The sequence below is a fragment of the Podarcis erhardii genome, assembly GCF_964252035.2.
Source record: "Podarcis erhardii genome assembly, chromosome: 17".
Classification (NCBI taxonomy): domain Eukaryota; kingdom Metazoa; phylum Chordata; class Lepidosauria; order Squamata; family Lacertidae; genus Podarcis; species Podarcis erhardii.
This window is the reverse complement of record NC_138515.1, coordinates 3,197,758-3,217,568: the sequence shown is the minus strand read 5'-3', so window position 1 is coordinate 3,217,568 and position 19,811 is coordinate 3,197,758. Positions and strand designations below refer to the sequence as shown.

Sequence of the window (19,811 nt, the reverse complement as noted above, 5' to 3'; positions counted from 1 at the left end):
GTAATGTTAATACCTGTACATGAGGATGAGCAGCAGAACTACAAAAGCCAACACGGCTGCCCCCACCCCCAGCCCAATTTGGGCTTCCGGCGGGAAACGGGAGGGTGGCTCAGTGTCATAGCGAACTCGGCCAAGATCCAGGCGTAAGTTTCCCATCTGCACCTGTAAAGTGACAGCGACAACACAGAAAGATGACTCCAGAGAGGTGGCCAATTTGTCTGCAGCAGCAAAACAGCAAAGTCTTGTGGCGCCTTAAGAACTTACAAATATACTGGGGCAAAAGTCTTTGTGAACTGTAGTCCAGGTCAAATGATCACCTGAAATTATTACAGAATTTGAAGACTCCCATCCCCTTTGCCCTGTTCACCCTCTTGCCAGATGTGCTTAATACTCCCTCCCCATCATCCATGACCACTGGGCATGCTGACTGGGCTGATGGGAGTTGGGAGTCCAACAATATATAAAGAAGGGTCATTCCAAGCCTGCAGATCTAATTGTATACAACAGGAGATTCCATACTTTTCAAAGACAAAACCTAACCCTGAAACAGTTGCTCCTACTACTGTGAGGAAACCTCAGCTTGTACTGGTTTCTTCTTTGTTTCCTGACAAGTCTCCCACAATCTACTGAAAAGTTCTGACCTACCATTTAATCCAGAGGCACAGTGAAGCATAAGATTGGGGCATGATAGCCAGCAAGTTTCCACAAGCTTTTAGCCTACTTAAGGGGAATGTGTTTGCTTCAGTGTGTTTTGACCGGCTGAATCAAAATCTGTCTGTATCTGACCAATGCATTTTACTCTCTGTCCAGGGTAGCCACAAAGAGTGTAAACACCAACTCTTGCTGTTGCTTAACCTGTTTTGATGACATTTTGAAGGCAAGCCTAATAACTAACACAAAGCTTTTTAGATGCCTAAGTGGGGGGGGGGGGGTTGGAATCACAAAATGGCAGCCACTTAAAAAATTATTTTGGGCAACACCAAAACTATTTACAAAATATGATAGGAAACAAATTGTAGGACATTAAACACGGCACAGTTTGGTGTGCAAACCAACCTTCTGTGACACTGGGATGTTGAGAAAATGGACATTTAAAATCCCGTATGTCAGCCAAAAGGCTTACATCTAAAATAAAATTGAAATATGTACTCTATTTTGTAATCTGAACAAGGAAAGGTAAAGAGCTACAAAAGCAGTATGTGATGTTACATTAAAACAATTCCTAGCTGTTTTTTGTATGTGCTTTACATCAGCATGTTAACATTTTTGAAGATACAGGAGAGCCAAAAATAAAAGGATTCTATGACCTTTTTTATAGCAATAAAACCTGTTTCGTTCCTTTAAGTTTTCAAATAATTTAAACCAGCCAAAGGGGGAAAAAACTGAAGGTATGTTACATGGCACATAAAAAACGGACAGAAACAGGTAAAAAATGCATTTCTGAGCACTGATCCCACACAGGGCGTGGCCTGCAAGTGTGCAAAAGCAGCCACGACCTCTGGGTCAGGGTTTAGCAATCCTGATCCCAGTCATCAACCAAGTGACTTTTGGTTGGAGCAGGAAAAGGAAGGACGCATAAGCAGGACCTAACTCCATTCATTATCTCCTTAATACCTTTGCACACACAGTAAGGCCACATAAAGGATTCTAAATTTGATCTTGATCACTAAGTACATATTTACACTACATAAACCAGTTTAAGCCACTCCCTCTCCTCAGGGAATTGTTTGTTATGGGGTATGGATCCCCAACAACAACTTACCAGGAAAAAGTCACGGCAACGGCAGTTGACACAGGCATAAAACCAATATAGCATTACTGTGCAGACCTTTGATTCCTGTACACTATGGGTGGAGTGGGAAACTTGACTCTGGTAGCTACTAATTTGTCATTATGCAAACTACAAGGGTGTGAGCTTATATATGCACTTTAAACAAGTTACGTTCTTAGTAAGAGAGGGAGGGTTGCCTGATAAAATCTAAGCCACGCAGGAGGTCTTTCCAAAGTTTCAAGAGAGGAAGAACTTTCCCCATTACAAGGGGAATCCCAAAGAGGTTAACTCCTGCATGCAGCCTATCTCTCCCTTCCCTGCAACCTACTCACAATGAACTCTGGGAGCACAGAGGAAGCATTAAGTGGCTGTGGGGGCTGCAGTGGGGGTTCACAGTACAAATGGGTCAGTGTTAGGGTCTTGACGGTGCAGATGCTGTTGCCAATGATGACCCTCACTTCGTTCTTGCTGATGCCAAGGGTTAAGCCTTCTCCCTGCAGGGCAGCAGAAAGAGAGAAAGAGGCAAAAGGTGAATTTCCCTGTATGTACACACAAGTTGAAGCAGTGCTGCGGGCCAGCATAAACCCATATCCCCTTTGCTTCCAAGCTGGACACTGTAATACAAGCCCAATACCTTCTGATCTCACCATTAATGGCATAAAGACAGACCCACCCAATTGCCCAAGAGCTCATCAAGAGCAGGAGAAAACAAGGCAATAACTTCACGTGCTAATAGCTAAAGAAACGACACCAGGCATTCACAATTTGTGACCCATCAAGCCAAATGCAGCCATCCAGTGACGCCATAAATCTACCCGTTTTGCTGCCTGCATAAGGCTGGCCACCCTCTCCACACAAACACCATCAAAAGGGGGGGGGGGCTGAGTGGACAGCTGGCCGCCAAGATAGGGCTGTTGGACTGTGCTCAATACGTAGGCTGAAACTTGTGAATGCATGAATTGCAGTAACGTTTTCTAAACTTTTGATACCTAGGGCACAATTATTTTCTGAATTAGTGTAAGTAATACTTATTTATACTATATTTATATTAATTCAGAAAATAATTGTGCCCCAGGTATCAAAAGTTTAGAAAACGTTACTGCAAATAATGCATTCACAACCTGCAGTCTACTAGTATTAATTATTATTAAAAATAGATATTATCCATATATGGGGACGCGGGTGGCTATATTTCAAAAAGCTGGGGTTTTTTAATGTTTTGCCCAAAGTTGTTGAGCCTTTTTTTGCAAAATCAGGTACAAAAGTGAAGTTTTTGAACTTTTTAAAACCATGTGTCCGGATTTTCCCAGACACTTGAGTAATTTACGTCCTAACGCTGTTTCCAACGAGCAAATCTCGGCGATGTCTGGGAAATTGCAGACGTATGGCAACCCTATAACCTAGTAACAAAAAAACCCAATAACCCCCCACCTTCATTGAAGCAGCAGAACAGCCCTATTAATGTACTGCCTCCTGGCATCTTGATTTTCTAGTCAGCTGGAGGTTGGGGATTGTAGGGCAGCATATTGATTGCTAACTTACTATACAGTGGTACCTCTGGTTACGAACATAATTCATTTCGGAGGTCTGTTCTTAAGCTGAAACTGTTCTTATCCTGAGGTGCACTTTCGCTAATGGGGACTCTGGCGCGTGATTTCCGTTCGCATCCTGGGGCAAAGTTTGCAACCAGGAGCAGCTACTTCCGGGTTAGCGGAATTCATAACCTGAAGCGTTCATAACTAGAAGTGTTTGTAACCAGAGGTACCACTGTATTGTATTTTTACTGCCAGTGAGAGGGAGAAGTCCTTGTGTGATCTTCGGCCTCAAGTGCCCTTGGGCACAATGACCATTGATTTGGGAACAGGGTCACCACTTGCTTCTCTGCCTCAGGTAGCAAAATACCTTGAGTGGGCCTTGATATTTGCAGACGGTGGCTTAGCTTTTCCAAGGTGCGGTTCAGATCTCTCTTCTGACATGCAGTCAATGCAAGACTGCTTCAAATCAAGACCACTTCACTGCAATTGTGTGTTCAATAAATCCACATACAGGGCATTGATGACGATTTGCAGGCCTTGGAAGCAGCTTAAAAGGGCAGCTGAGCGAGTTTTAGGGTAGGGGTAAGAAATGTCCCACTCAGTATCATTGTGCTAGGAGGCAAAGGAGTGATTATTGCATCCTCGGGACTCCACTCCCCACTTCCAAGGCCTTCCCCCACTTTAATATGGCCACTCACCTCTATGTCCAAGACATTGCCAGGTTTAAGACTGAAAGGACGTCCAGTGGAATCCCGCCCAGGCCAGCGCAGGTGGGGATTAGGCTTGTAGGAGAAATTCTGGCCCCCACTGGCATTGCTGAAGGGGACGTGGAGTCCATCCAGCTCAAAACGAAGATGTCGGAAGTGGGCATTGGGTGGCACAGCAGGCGATGGGCAGAGGAGAAGGGTGGACGAATTGGCGCAGCAAGGCTCCCAGCACTGTGGAGATGCAAGAAGGGAGAGGGAGTGAGTGAGAGACCCCTGAATTGTAATCCGCAAACCAAAGCATTCCTTTCCTCCCTGCACTCACCTCCAACATGTCTCCCACCTCAGAGCAGGGGTGGGGTGGAGCTGGGGTCAGTGGGATGTGGGGGCCCTGCAAGGAGTCGCAGGCTCTTTTCTCCCGGCTGCGTCCACTTGCCATCTCCTCCGGCTCCAGGATGGCTTTGATGAGTGGCTGCTGCACCACATCCAAATTAGTCCCTTTCACATAGATGATCCGTCCGCCCCTGGAGAAACACAGCATCCAGGAAAGTGAGAAGTGGCTGAAGCAGTGAAGGGCATGTCACCCATGAGTTTGACACAGGCACAGACACAGGAACATAAGAGTGGCCCTGCTGGTTCAGACCAGAGGTCCAAACAGATTCCCATGGGAATTTCACAGCTGCAGGGGTCCACGTGTGACCCTACTTTTGCTTTGCCTCCATTTTCTCCTCAGGTGCCCGATTCCCTTAAACATCTCTGTCCTTCCCCCTGCTGCTCCTTATGCATAATAATAATAATAATAATAATAATAATAATAATAATAATAATTTATTTGTACCCCGACCATCTGGCTGGGTTTCCCCAGCCACTTTGGGTGGCTTCCAACAGAGATTAAAAATACATTAAAACATTAAAAACTTCCCTAAACAGGGCTGCCTTCAGGTGTCTTCTAAACTTCAGGTAGTTGTTTATCTCTTTGACATCTGGGCGCCACCACCCAGAAGGCCCTCTGCCTGGTTCCCTGTAACTTGGCTTCTCACAGTGAGGGAACCGCCAGAAGGTCCTCAATGCTGGATCTCAGTGTCCAGGTAGAATGATGGTATGATAATTATGTCCCTCCCAAGACATCTACTCACATCCAAATTTCACTCCCTTCAAAACTTTGAGTTATTCCTTTACTGATTCCCCTCAAGTTAAAGGAAGCCCAGTTACCCATCTGCAAACATTCAGCCTGAAACCCCTGCACCTCTTTCAGAATTTAGCACCAAACCAGACAGAAGATCATTCACATTTTAGCCCTTGCTGAGCTGATTACAAATGCAGTGGTGCCCCACAAGACGAACGCCTCGCAAGACGGAAAAACAGCTAGACGAAAGGGTTTTCCGTTTTGGAGGCGCTTCGCAAAACGAATTTTCCTATGGGCTTGCTTCGCAAGACGAAAATGTCTTGCGAGTTCCTGCGGGGTTTTTCCCCTTTCCTCCCCCTTTTCCTAAGCTGATAAGCCGCATAACAGCTGATCGCTAAAAGCCGCTAAACCGCTAATAGTGCTAATCCACTAAGCTGTCAATGGGCTTGCTTCGCAAGACGAAAAAACCACTATACGAAGAGCCTCACGGAACGGATTAATTTCGTCTTGCGAGGCACCACTGTAAAAAATAGCCAGCAAATTCATGCATGCATGCATATTGATTTGCACTGGGACTGTAATGTCTCTCCCCCCATCCCAATTCAATACATTTGGTTATAAAAATGAAGATGGCAAGGCCAGTCACCCATTTCTCTTTGTAGCAGGGGAAGACTTAAAGAAAAACACAGATATATGCATTGTGGTATATGCATACATCATTTAAAAACAAAGTAAGCTTGGTCTTTTTGCAGAACTACAGTTTTTAACTGCAGCAAACTTATGTAGATTTAATTGACTGATGAATCAATATTTTATTTAACTGGGTGACAGCCCTGATCATTCCCGCTCCCCTATATTCTTTTTACCCATGGAAGCTGGTGAGTGGGGAAGCCGCAGTGAGTTGGGGGTTGGGTGTGTAATGGAAGGTCTTGCCCTGCAGCTGGCGCTCAGCCCCTTCATACTGGACCCAGACAGACACCTCTTGTGGCTTGAGGCTAGCACTGGTACGACAAACGATGGCTCCTGGTTGCACCGGCTCCTCGCTGTTGGGAGAGTAAAGATGTTAAGTGAAGGCTTGAGGCAAGACTAGCGGAGAAAAGAAGAGGAGAAGGAAGGTCAAAGTCAGAGGGTGATGAAAAAAGCCACACCACTTACAGAACACAGGGCAGCGCCCCTACGTAAGCAGCAATCTCAGTGCCTGTCAGAAGTTCCTCCCCAGTGATGGTGACTCGAGTGCCCCCAGCCATGGGGCCAAGCTGGGGGTGCAGATCAAGAAGGGTGGGGTCCTGGGGAAAGAAGCACCCATTAGGCCTGTGGAAAGGGGTTAGGTTCGCATATTATACTTAACTTTATGTGTACAGGCAGGAAGTTGTGGTCACAAGCCTCCCCTTCACCGTCCCCCCCCCAGGTGACCTGGAGGAAGACTTCAGCAGCTTTCAGTTTTGCTCTTCCAAGGCCTTGTCTTGTTGCCTGAACAAGGGGTTGTGGCTTATGACCAGCTCTTGTCAGTTTCAAAACAAGCAAACTCCCAATTGTGATTTCTGAAGCTGGCTTAATAAAACTAACCAGAGTCTGGTGCCAACTTGAATAAAATATGGGGGGCAGGTAAGCCCCACCTCGCATAATCAATCACAAGACATGGTGTATGCACACCATTTGCATGGCAATGCCCATCCACTTTGTGGGGGCCTGGCTCCCTCAAATATTTTATTGGGGGGTGGCAAAGGGACCTAGGGCCCCTAGGCACCGGTTCCTATGAACCAGAGTCCTGAGTTTGGGCAACGTGACAAGTCGAGATTCAGTGAAAATGGGGGGCGGGGAACTGCCATAATCCGCCTTCCAGCTGCAAGGGGAGAAAGGGAAGTGGGAGAGAAGCACCTGAGCTCGAGGCTCGCAGGGGCTCCTTCCTGCTCATGTACATCTCACTAAACCATGGTTTAAATGGGACACGCTTGTGTGTGTTGCCAACATCTGACTTCTCCCTCCCATTTCCCTCCCAAGTAGTAGTGACATGGAGGAAGTTTACAGTGTATGGGAACAACTAGGAGCAAATACACTTATCTCTGGCCTGGTCCCCCAGTTCCAAGCTGGAGTATTTCCTTAGACCCACCCCTTGGGCATCCGCCAGTCCTCTGTAAGATACTGACCTGATAAGTGAAGTGAGTCTCAGAAACTCCTGGCGGACGGTCTCCTACAGTGACCTGGACAGGGCCAGATAAGCCTCGCTTTCCAGGAGAAACATGACACACAATCCTGTAGAGAACAGCAGAAAGGCCCTGTCATGAAGGAGCCTGCCAAAGTCCATGGCAGACATTTTGAAGAGCAAGGACAAAAGTGATAGAGCCGGTGGACCAGAAGAGGAAGAAGAGGCAAAACACAGCACTAAAGAGATCATCCCATAAACTCAACCATTTCTGCTTGCCTGATGGAGTGATCTCCCCTTTTCTCCTCTATGTGCTATACTGGGGGGTTCTCCTGACCCTGCAGAGTGAATTTGGGGGAGGTGTGGGAGAAGCCCCATTGCGCTAGCTAGAGTCCTTGTACTGGTTTCTGGCAACAGAACCAGGTAGTTGAAACTGACTGAACAAGTCTACTCTGAGTAAAACTTAGTTGAATACTACCCATTATGTGTTTCAGTTTCTGCGCCTAGCGTTTACTTGAACATGAGAGGCCAGAGTTCAAATTTGGCTCAGTCACAGATCCAGTGAGTGGTGCAAGGCCAAGCTTTCTATTTGGTCCTCAGCCCTCCGTCTGAAAAGTGGGAGTCATGACTAGCCTCTTTCTCGAGGCTGGCAAGAAGGAATGCTATTCAAAAACCTAAGCATTCAGATAAGCTAGAGAAACTGCTATAAAGCGTAGGGGCTTTTTGGTTTAGGGAGGAGAAATGATTAAAGACAGACAATATGAAGGCTTAAAAAGATATGGATTAGGTAAGGAAAGTGAGCAGATAAATTTTCTCCAGCTCCCTTGTAACGCTAGAATTCAGTGCCTTCCAATAAAAGTGACAGGCAACAAGTTCAGGACAGGCAACAACATGTAAATTAATTTATGGCATTTGCTGCCACAAGATGCATTGAATGGCACTACCTTGGTAGGCATTACAAGAGGGTTAGAAAAAAAATCATAGGAGGATAGATGAATAAAGGCCTCTGTTTGGAAGCTCCCAATCCAAAAGTATCAAACCACCATGTGTCAGTTGCTAGGGAAAGGGCTACTGCCTCCACGCCCTCCTGGCTGCTGCAGGAAGAAACAAGATGCTAGACCTTGGTGGTGAATTATGATGTGTAAGTTGGCTTGATTCACTTTTGTACACTATCCTGAATAAGGAAAAGAGGCTAAGAAATATTTTAAATAGATAAAGCAGGCTACTGGCTCAGACTCCTCACATTTAATGAAAATCAGTAGAATGCTACACAGTAAACATTCAACAACACATGCAACTGATATAGCTTTACATGCATAATACCAAATAAAACTGATAAGGCAAATCAGTGAAACAAAATAGGTTCCTCAGCCACAACTTTCTTGGTTGGAATTGATTGCTCTCTGTAGCCCTTAATAAAAATCTGGTTTTCAATGTTTTACACTGGAGAGCCATGCCCTTCTCCCAGGCCTCCTTACCTGGTAGAAACCAGATACTGAGCCCGGTCAGGGATGCATGGCAGTCCAGCCACAGTCACAGTTTTGGCCACATCCTCAAAGCGACGGCCGAGGTTGGATCCCGTCACTGTGAGAGTCAGGCCCCCCTCCAAGGGTGCAGTGATGGGGTGGATCTACAAAGCAGGAATATTTTATTAGCAGCATTTATGTATTGCCCAGTTCCCTGGGCAGCTTATAAAAATAATAAAAATCATGAGGATAAAAAACAACCAACAGATTCTGGGTTTTTTTAGAATTCAGCATAAAAACATCTTTAAAAAACATAAAGAAAAACACAGTGTCATTATAAGTATACAACTGACCTAAAATTCAGTGGATTCAGCAACTTGCAACTGAAAAGCCTGGGGTGGAGGCTATGGGAAAGTCTTCACCGAGCACCAAAAAGACCACAAGGCCTGGCAAACCTGTGTGGGGAGGGCATTCTGAGAAGGCCCCTTTTTCCAGTGGTCACCCATTACACCTCATTTAGTAGTAGCACCCAGACTGGGCGCATAGCACCAAACCAAGTCCTCCCTGCTCCAGACTGGACTAAAAGATACAAAAAGCACTGACAGCAGACTAGAGACGAATTGGTTTACTACAAGAGTTCTCTCAGGCAATAACCTAGTCTACCAGATATGTGAGAGACTGGGAAGGAAGCAGATGCACACACACAAAGTACAGGCTGAGGCCTAGTTTCCATTGAATTGGTATTAAGTGGACAACTTCAGACTGCAGGTCAAGGGTCACATATCTGAATATTCACAGAACACACTCTCTTGCTCACAGAAAACTGGATGTCAGGATAAAAGCTATACCAGAACCCTTCTCCCTGACATGTCAGTTTTCTACATTTAGAAAAACTTTTCCTATGGAGAAGTATTCAGTGGAGAAGCACCATCAGCAATCTGAACAGGACAAGCACTGGTACTGCTTATTTCATAAATTTTATATACTGCTTGATTGTGGAAAAACAAAAACCTCATTTACAAAATGGTCTCAGTTTTTTGTTAGCAGAAGTGGGTCCTAGTTAGCTTCCCAGCTCAAGTTCTATACAAAAACTTCCCAAGAAATGGACCAGCAGTTAACCAGAGTAGCAGACCTAACTGTGCTGATTCTCACCGAGTGGATGACGGGTGATGGGCAAGCAGCTACGTCAGTTTTGGATGGGCACAGGTCCTCATAGATGCAGCTGGCCACCTCTCCTAGCTGGCACCAAATGCAGCGGAAATGCTGGGGAGCAGCCTTGCAGCGGCTGCAGTCAGAACGGCCAGCAGAACAGTTGTACAAAGTCACTGGAGAAGGAGGCAAGAAGGTAAGTAGTGAATATCAGATTCAAGTCATACTGTTAATATTGCCTTTTCCAGACCAGCAACAGTTCATTCTTAACCCAGGGAAGACAGGAAAGTGCAAGACTGCAGGGCCTTGAGCAACTCAAGGGTAGTGGTGGGACATATCCAGGGTTTAGTATACCATGCGCTGGTTTTTTAAAAAGAAATTGCACCAAGAAAACCTGAATTACGCAGCCTGCATCAACTATGCAATTTATTTGCTTATTCTGCATAATCATTTATATGGGGTTTACTATTTTGCCTGATTTCTTCTAGTTTTGTTATGGTGGGGAAGGGCACAGCGTTGCACAGGGCACTGAAGGCGCATCTCCAACCACTGAAAATCTTACCATCCCCAGGTCAAGCTTTCAAGGCTCTGTGCATAATTGTTTAAGCATCTTTCTGCAGCTGTGAGGGTTAGAAGCCTGCATTCTTCCTTTTGAAATTTATAAAACAGGGGATTTCATGAAACTGAATCCTGCACCCAGTACCACATTCTGCACTCCTTGTAGAATTGTGGCACACACAAAGGCATAACCACAACTATATATATATATATATATATATACACACACACACACACACACACACACACACACACACACACACACACATATACACACACACACACATATAAAATCCAACCTCCACAAGACATCATCCCTTACCATGCAGGTCTCCATGGCTGTCAAGGCGCCGGTCTTCCCCTATCATGATGTAGAGAGGGACATGTAGCTCAGGGGCAGGCTGTGTGTAGTTATATGCCTGGGGCAGGCACTGCACACGACGGGATGTTCCCCTGTCCCCTTCTTCCAGGGATGCTGGAACCACAACCGGGGTTCCCTCCACTTCCAGTACACAGGAGAGTGTCACTGGGGCCTGAGGATGAGGACAGGGTGAGACAGGGCCCTGCACGCCACACCTGCCCCCTCCTTCCCCAGTCCTGCCACAAAGTCTGCTCACTCTTAGTCCTGCTCTCCCTGCCCTTTCGTTTGCCAGTCCTAACTCAGAGGGGCAATGCCAACCACATCTGTCATCGCAAGCTGAAGCCCCTCAGAGGACAACAAAGGCACGACTTGCATACAAATAACTGGTATGTATGATGCTGCAGCTACTTTTATTTTTTATTGCATTTATATCCCACCTTTTCCCTCTAAGGAACTTAAGGTGGCATACAGGGTTCTCCCGCTCCTCATTTAATCCCCACAACAACCCTGTGAGAGGCCGTGCTTAAAATATTAAAATAGCACTCAAGCACATGTCTTCAAATTCCTAGCTCATTTGCAAGACCGATCTGAAACATGTACAAACTTCCACAGTTCCCCACACAATATTGGGAATAATGTTCTGCAGAGGAGCTGGGGGAACAAGTGAGCCTCCAGATGTGGCTGGACTGCAGCTCCCATCATGCCTGACTATTGTCTGTGATGGCTGCAGCTGATGGGAATTGTAGTGGAACAACATCTAGAAGGCCACCAGTTCCTCATCCCTGGGGTATGGATTCCCTTAAAAGTTATGAACATGCATACAAAAATGAGATGTTCCTTGGGTACTTAGACGTGGCAGACTCAAGTGCATTTTAACTTTGAAATGAAGAGCCCCTTGTGTCCCAAGAGGTCTTGTCAAGCCCTATTTCCTTTCACACACAGACACACCAGTAACTTCTAGGACTTTTAATCTTGTCACTTACCGTTAACAAGTGCAGATTCCAGGCTATCAGGTTCAGTGGCATTTTTACACCAACAGGAATCAGGTGGGTCTCACCAATGTCCCCCACACTGGGGCAGGCAGCTGCACCACGGGGCTCTTCAGAAATTAACTAGGAGACACAGAGGGCTTAGATGCAGAAACATTTCTCCCATTCTTCCCCCCACCAACATAATTTATTCTGGAAAGTAAGGAGGGACCTGCTATACCAGGGATAGGCAACCTAAGGCCCGGAGGCCAGATGCAGCCCAATCGCCTTCTCAATCTGGCCCACAGACGGCCCAGGAATCAGTGTGTTTTTTCATGAGTTGGATGTGCCCTTTTATTTAAAATGCATCTCTGGGTTATTTGTGGGGCATAGGAATTCGTTCATTTCCACCCAAAAAAATATAGTCCGCTCCACCATGGCTGAAAAAGGTTGCTGACCCCTGTGCTATACAGTTACTCACCTTCTGATTGTACACAAGCCCCTCTCCATCTGGGCAGGGCCCTCCAGGGACACAGCGGTGACTAGAAGGGCACCAATGACACATCCAGGGGCTGTCCACACATGTCCCACACCTATGGGGAAAGGGGGGAGGAGTAAAGGAAAAGGATCTTTAACCAGGACTGTATGTGGACAGCAAGTTCAGAAAGGGAGGTGAAACATACTTTTTTTTTTAACAAACAAGCAAGATTCTAGCTTAAGGCAGCAAGAATGTGCTTCGAAGTGTCAGGTGAGATCTTCAAAGCTAGGGGGGACATTCAGTGAGACTGTTTTCAACAGAGACTGGGGCATTAGATCTCTGCTTTGCCCTTGCTCAGAAACAGAATAATTTATGTAAAACAAGCAATTATATGCATGTGCATAGGAAAGTTCCAGAATTCAGTTTTCCTTAGTGCAGAATTTCAACCTTTTAGTACAAAGAGTGAACACAGTTTTGTTTTCAACATAAAAGCTTCTTGCTAGCTAGGGCAAGTTCTACTATATCCCCTCCAACCTCCCACCCTCACAAAAAATCTTACAGATGCTTCTCAATATCCAGCCTGCAGCCCCCTCCCCCCAAAATGCCCTCATCCCCACTCAACATTCGCTCACGGGGTGGCATCAGCAAGTTGGCTCACAGCATTACAGTCATAGAAGGAAAATCCCACAGACGCCACCACTACGTCCTGGAACATCAAGGCCAACGCCACAGTCACATGATCTGAGGAGGGGAAAAGCACAGTAAGAAACTTTCCTTGCACTGACACATAATGCAAGATGAATGGCTACCTCCACGCACCCTCTGAACAGCATCAGCATGCATGCGCACCAATGGCCTCTTGACTTTTCCCACCATTTAGGCATTTCTGGTGAAGACCCTTCAGAGATTATCTCTTGGTCTAGGCCAGAAGCATTTAACGGTTGTTGGGTAACAGACAGGCATTTTCTCAGATGGCTTTATAGTTTTGAGAATAGGCAAAGGCAACTGAAGGGAGGCCACGATGCCCAAAGCTAAAAAAGACTAAAAGGACATGTGGATGTGACTGCCTTCCACTACAGTGATAAAAATATAATAGATGACCAAGTCAGAGTTCTTATCAAGGTGGCAAACCTGTGTCTGGGCTGCACCACTTCAGTCAGCAAGTTGAGATTCCGTAGGAAAAAAACCTTCCACAGAGAAAACTAGAATGTCAGGGACTAGCACACTTGTCCCTGAGCTTCTTTTGCTCCAACCTGTAGCCTGAAGTGGTGGATCCAGGCACAAGGTGACACCTCATGTGAGAACTAGGCCTTGGTGTAGGCATAAGAACTAGCCCCACGTTTGCCAAAAGGTTTTTTGGGATTGTTTTAAGCATCTAAAACTTTTTTTTTGGGGGGGGGGATAGTTAATACCTATTGGATTGGTTTATAAGCCTCCATGGGAGTCCATGGATGGCCTAGAACAGGCATTCCCAAACCTGGCCCTCCAGCTGTTTTGGGACTACAACTCCCATCATCCCTAGCTAACAGGAGCAGTGGTCAGGGATAATGGGAACTGTAGTCCCAAAACTGCTGGAGGGCCGAGTTTGGGGATACCTGGCCTAGAATGTGGGGCACTGTAAATACATTCACACAAGGGGAGATGCACTTCCTCCCTACAACCCCCTGGCAAAAGGAACAGGACTGGCTTTGAAGCATGGCACTCATAGCAAAGCCTCCACATGCCTCTGGGCATGAACTCCCAGAGGTTTATTAAGGCCTTGCCAGAAGAATCAACAGTTGGGCTTGATACTTTGCAAAAGCGCTGCTCCCCCCCTGCCTGCTGGAAAACAGAATAGCACCAGGATATAATTCCCCACAGTAATCCTACTATGACACCTAGAGCACATGCTCAAGGTCAGTCCACATAGATTAATTACTTAAAGATATTTTAGCGCACACACCCTTTTTTTTTTTGCATATGAAGATCCTTTTTGTTTTTAAAAAGGAGGGATATCAAGCAATTTCTTTTTCAGTTTAACAAATGTATGTAACTTCATAATTCTACTTTAATGACTGTCAGCACTAAGCCAAAGTGGAAGCAGCAAACAATAAACAGATTGCCAACTTTTCAAGTGGGGGCTACTGCTGTGTTTTTAAGAGGAACTTGATCAGCAGACATTCAGTAAGTTTATTTACAGACTTCAAAAAGTGGCACCTACTAGTTGCTGAAGATCAAGCTGCTGTTTTACAGGCACAGAAGCAGAGATTGCTTGAAATGTTGACAACCCTAGTGATAGCTGTTCTGGAGAAATCAGGGACAAGCTACATATTGGGTCAGTTTTATTTTCAAAGGAAGAATAGCCACACTGATCAAGGGCATGCTCCTTATCTGTATCACGGTATTATTATTATTCATTAAATTTATATACTGCCCTTCATCCAAAGATGCTGTCCCACTGAAAAACCATCCCTCTTCTAGGGGAAACAATAGCTGTAAAGGGTACAATACAGTGGTACCTCGGGTTACAAACACCTTGGGCTACAAACATTTTGGGTTACAGGCTCCGCTAACCTGGAAGTAGTACCTCAGATTAAGAACTTTTACCTCAGGATGAGAACAGAAATCGCGCACTAAGAACGGACCTCCGGAACGAATTAAGTACGTAACCAGATGTACCACTGTATTGCAAGGTTAGAGGTCAGGCATACTTTCCTGGCTCACCTTTGCCCTCTTGGGTGGGTGGCACCTGCTGGGGAACAGGTGAGAGGCAGCGAACCCAGGAGTCTTGCAGGTGTGCTTGGCTGTCTTGGCTCCCGAAGGCACAGTGGTATTGCTCTCCCTCTGCCAGTGCAGGGAGACGTGGGACCAACATGGAGACCTGGGCAGAGCAGGAGACACATCGTTTTATAGGAATGTAGCTTAATTGGCTGGGCCACTTTTTGTGGTATAATTTTTTATGGTCTTAATGTTATATTTTCCTTAAGTTATTTTTTAGGAGGACTGTATGAGCAGCTTTGAAAATAAAAGCAGATCACTGATCTTAAGTAAATTACTGTTTGGTGAGCCAATGTTTGGTGATCCCTCTCAGGCACAGGGCGAGTGTGGTAGCAGCTAGGGATCAATCTTTGCCAGAACTTGATGAGCACAAGGAAAGGAATTTCCAGGCATCAATGTCAATATACATGCCATAAGCAATGTGTGTTTGAGGAAAACCTAGGTGACGATGATGCTTCATTCCACACACATGCTTATTAAGAGGGTAACATGTGAATAACCACCTGATCCAAATCACAATCAACCCAGGTTTCAACCTTTGACCCTCCACATTCACCTCTGTTTGTTCTTCTCGGCTCTGATTGGCTGGTGACATCTGTTCCACTCTCAAACATTGGCTCTCAGCTCCATAGCTCCAAAGCCAGTGATTGGCCATCTCATGGCGCTCACACTCCAACTTCCGGGTACACCTGCCAATCAGCCAATTATATTAGAGACAGAGAAAAAGAAGGTGTGTCTTTTAATTTGAAATAAAGCACACTCTGCTAGTTCTCATCTGAGACCCACCTACTCTGCAGAACACACCAACCACAGAAGGGGTCTTGGGCGCGCAGGCAGGAGGCACAGTCCTGGAAGTGAGGGCATTCAGAGACTGGGACCTTGGAGACCTGGGTTGGAAAAAGGCAAGTCATACACTATATACTCAAAAACCACTACCATCAGTAGAATCTAGGCTACTTTGCATCCATTTTTGCATTTCAGATATATTCAGAAGGGAATAGTTTTAGGCCAAGGGCAAAGGGGTGGGAGAGAAAAGGTATCGATCAGGAAAAGGATGGTTAAAACAGGAGTGGAGTTTGAGGGGGCAGGAAGTTTGGCACTACAGGTCACCCTTACTGTCTTATCCTACCACTCCAGACAACACCAATGAACTAAGCTAAAGATGATACAGGAAAAGAAATACATTCTAAGTTAAAATTTATTTCAGAGTAGCACTCAACTTTGTACCATACGATCTGAAGAGAAACCAGAGTATGTCACCATAGGTCCTAAAAGCCATTTTCGTACCTCACAATGTCTGGACAGTTTTATCCTAAAGTATCTCCTACTATGTTTCGTTAACTGTGTTGTGCTCTGATCCATGCACTTTTTCTTTGCCAATAAAGGAGATTGATTGTTATAAACTCTGTACCATCTCATAATCTAGTAACAGGGCTTAGATTACCTCTGAGCACATAACAAAGTTTTTTTGCACAAGGCAGCACAGCAATGCTGCAAGTTTTCAACATAAAAAGAACTTATGGGGAGTCCTATGAAAACTCAACATAAGCAGATACAATGCAGAACTTTCCTGCATCCAAACTGAGGATGACAAACAGAAGTGCTGTAGAAGTAAAGGGAGAAGGGGATTGTGCCCCATGACTACTCACACACCTGGGAAGCTGTCATCACATACAGGTGGGCCCCACTGCCATCCAGTAGCAGGTCTGGATTGACTGGGGAACGCTGGCCAGTGGGAACGGTGCTGTAGACTTCCGCCACGGTGCCATTCAGGTAAACCTAGCCAAATGAGTAAGGGCTATCAGTGCCTATTAAAAAGTTGTTTAGGAAGCACATGACAAGGAGGCCTCTGAGGCTAAGCACCTCTGGAAATAGTCTACATAGGTTAACACCCTATGTAGGTCCTTGTACTTACATATTCTTCCTCCTCAAATTCCACCGCTGACCACAGTCAGTAAAAAAGGATCCTGTTTTGGATCAACCCTGTTGACACTTTGGGGTGTCATCCAGGTATCGCTGGACTGAAACTCCCACCACCCCGACTATTAATTAGGCAATTGGGCAATTGGGAGTTCCAGGGGTTCCCCAAAGCAGCATGTTATAAGCAACATGGGGTTACCACTGAAAACAGAAGCCCCAAGTAGAGGCTCTGGCCCTTTTATGGCTGGAGAAGAGGGGAAGGGCAGCACCATGTTGCTTATCCTACGTAGCTCTGCCTTGGGTTCTGTGTGGCTTTGCTTTTTTTCTTCTATTGGTCCAGATTCCATATGCCAAGTTAAGCGCATTTTGATAAGTATGGTTAACTGGAAGAAGAGATTTTATCCTGGTCTCTGGGACTGAGATGCTCTTGGGAAATGGGACAATAAACCTTTAAAATAAAAGCCATTTAAGGTAAAAATGTCCCAACGCCTATCCAAAAAGTTACTTATGCAAATCTATTTATGCACAGGTAGCTCTTTTGCATTCATTGACTTTGTTTTCAAGGCTCGTTTTGCAGCCAGTACCTGCTTCTGTGTTTGTGTGTGTGTATACATAACTTTGATGTCGTAGGGAAATGGTAGAAGGGCACCTTAGAAAGGAACTCGTAGGCAGATATGAACAAAATAAAAATCCAGCTGATTCCCTTGCCCTGTCCCATGGTAACAACACCTATAAACTAAATAAAAGTTTGCTTCCCTTTAATGGCACCCCAACATCTAATGCCCGAGGCAGCTGCCTCTCCCCAGCTTAGTGGGAAGACCAGCCCTTCTGGTAGCATGAGAAAGACAAAAAGCTCCACCACCACCCAGAAAGAAAGGAAGAAAGAAAACATGTTGTCTTTGCCTGCAGGCTTTTAAAGAGAAAGGTAAAAGTGATACCCAGAATCCAGTACTCTTAACAGAAAAAGAGGGAGCTGGATAACATCTAATAACCAACAAAAGAACATTTAAAGGCTGTAATCTTAAATACACTTACCTAGGAATAATGCCCATTGAACACAGTTGACTTACTTCTGGGTAAACTTGCATAGGATTGACCACTAAACAAATACTAGATAGGAACACCATGGAAAAGTCATTTATTTATTTAAAGCACTTTTCGCTCTTCAGCTGAAAAGGCTCCCAGAGTTGTTTACATAAGACTGCTAACAAAAGAGACCCTGCCCTCTGACTCACAATCTAAGAGACACTGCACAAAAGAAAAGGGGAGGAGGAGGGAGGAGGAAAAAGCATATTCAGGCACTAGTTCTTTGCAAATTTCTACAAAAACAGCAATTATTATCCATCTTTTGAGTGGAAACTCATTTCCACTGGAAGTGAGTGGCTTTCTAAGTCCTTCAGTCCGGGATCCTTTTAACTGGTGACAGCAAGGACTGAACCCAGGAACTTAAGCATACAAGTGATTTCTATGCATAAATCCCTGGGTTCAGCTTTACTATGGAGCTACAGCCCTTCACACATTCTCTGTTTTCATCTGGCTGCAGCCTTGCTATGGTGTAGGAATGGGGAGCCTGTGTCACACTCCAGATGTTGTTATCCAACCCCATCACCTAGCCAGTGTGACTCTTGATCAGGGATTATGCAACTTGCATTAGTACAGCAACAATCTGAAGGAACACAGGTTCCTCAATGCTGAAGTTAATCTGACAAATTTAGATTTAACTGTTGCCCAGTTATAGGGCTAATCTTCCAAGATTCTGATCTACAGACACTGCAAGATACAGGGGGCAAGCCTATGGTGGCCATAAATACAGGCTGAAGCTGAATTGGTAGGCAAATGTTGGCTATTACTCAGCTCTGGGTGCCCACACACATTCCTGACCATAGATTTCCAGGTTGTTAAGCATGGTAGGTGTTTCCCTTTGATTGCAAAAGAATGCTAAAAAGGTGTGTAGCAAGAGATACAATTGCGGAGTAATGGCTGATTTCACAGAGGTTGCAATAGTTTCTGAAAGCACTGATACTCCCTGTTAATGCAGTTCTTTAAAGGAAGTGTCCTTCTGGGGTGTAAAATGGTGAATGTCAACTACTACCTTCTCCTCCCACTCAGCTTCCAAGTGATAGTAATCTTACCCGAAGAGGGTGTTTTTTGCAGAAGGCAAACAGATTAGCAGAGATGTGGGCCATGGTTACGCAAGACGGCCATTGTGTAGAAAACTACGCAGGCAAGAGCTCAGGATTGCCTACAGAGCCACAAATGTAGGCACCCCAAGTCAAGTCATATCCAGTATTGATATTTTAAAGACTAACATACCAAGAGATCCCAGCAAAATTATGGTTTTTAAAATAAATACCATGTGGGACATTAATCTTTATGTGATAGCTAACTAAGCACAGTGTGGTGGCTACAAAGTTAGACTCTGGGCTCCAGTTTCCAATGAAGATCAAGGTGTCCCTTCAGGTCAGCCTTTCTCCACCTAACTGACTTCACAGGGACGTTATGGGATACAGTGGTACCTCGGGTTACATACACTTCAGGTTACAGACTCCGCTAATCCAGAAATAGTACCTTGGGTTAAGTACTTTGCTTCAGGATGAGAACAGAAATCATGCTCCGGTGGCACAGCAGCAGCGGGAGGCCCCATTAGCTAAAGTGGTGCTTCAAGTTACGAACAGTTTCAGGTTAAGAATGGACCTCCGGAACTAATTAAGTACTTCACCCGAGGTACCACTGTAGCTCCTTGGAGGGCAGGTGGGATAAAAATGCAATAAAATAATTTTAAGACACTTTAGAGTAATTTAGCAAAATGAAGGGCGATTTGGGTTAGATTCCACACAAGCCTGATTGAGGCTACAGCAGAGTTATGCATATTCTT

General features: G+C 45.3%; 1 protein-coding gene across 1 annotated transcript in view; it reads right to left on the bottom strand.

The window, feature by feature from the left end:
- Nucleotides 1-19,811, bottom strand: part of PLXNB3 (plexin B3) — a 47,952-nt gene that overhangs the window by 16,540 nt on the left and 11,601 nt on the right. Inside the window, exons 4-20 of the mRNA XM_081844505.1 lie at nt 16,670-16,795; nt 15,803-15,903; nt 15,573-15,705; nt 14,963-15,119; nt 12,892-13,000; nt 12,263-12,374; nt 11,797-11,925; nt 10,775-10,985; nt 9,898-10,070; nt 8,758-8,909; nt 7,284-7,389; nt 6,292-6,422; nt 6,003-6,179; nt 4,336-4,534; nt 4,005-4,244; nt 2,104-2,265; nt 14-162 (exon numbers count right to left, since the gene is read on the bottom strand). Of these exons, the coding sequence (XP_081700631.1) occupies nt 14-162; nt 2,104-2,265; nt 4,005-4,244; nt 4,336-4,534; nt 6,003-6,179; nt 6,292-6,422; nt 7,284-7,389; nt 8,758-8,909; nt 9,898-10,070; nt 10,775-10,985; nt 11,797-11,925; nt 12,263-12,374; nt 12,892-13,000; nt 14,963-15,119; nt 15,573-15,705; nt 15,803-15,903; nt 16,670-16,795 (2,567 nt within the window). The remainder of the gene's footprint in view (nt 1-13; nt 163-2,103; nt 2,266-4,004; nt 4,245-4,335; nt 4,535-6,002; nt 6,180-6,291; nt 6,423-7,283; nt 7,390-8,757; nt 8,910-9,897; nt 10,071-10,774; nt 10,986-11,796; nt 11,926-12,262; nt 12,375-12,891; nt 13,001-14,962; nt 15,120-15,572; nt 15,706-15,802; nt 15,904-16,669; nt 16,796-19,811) is intronic.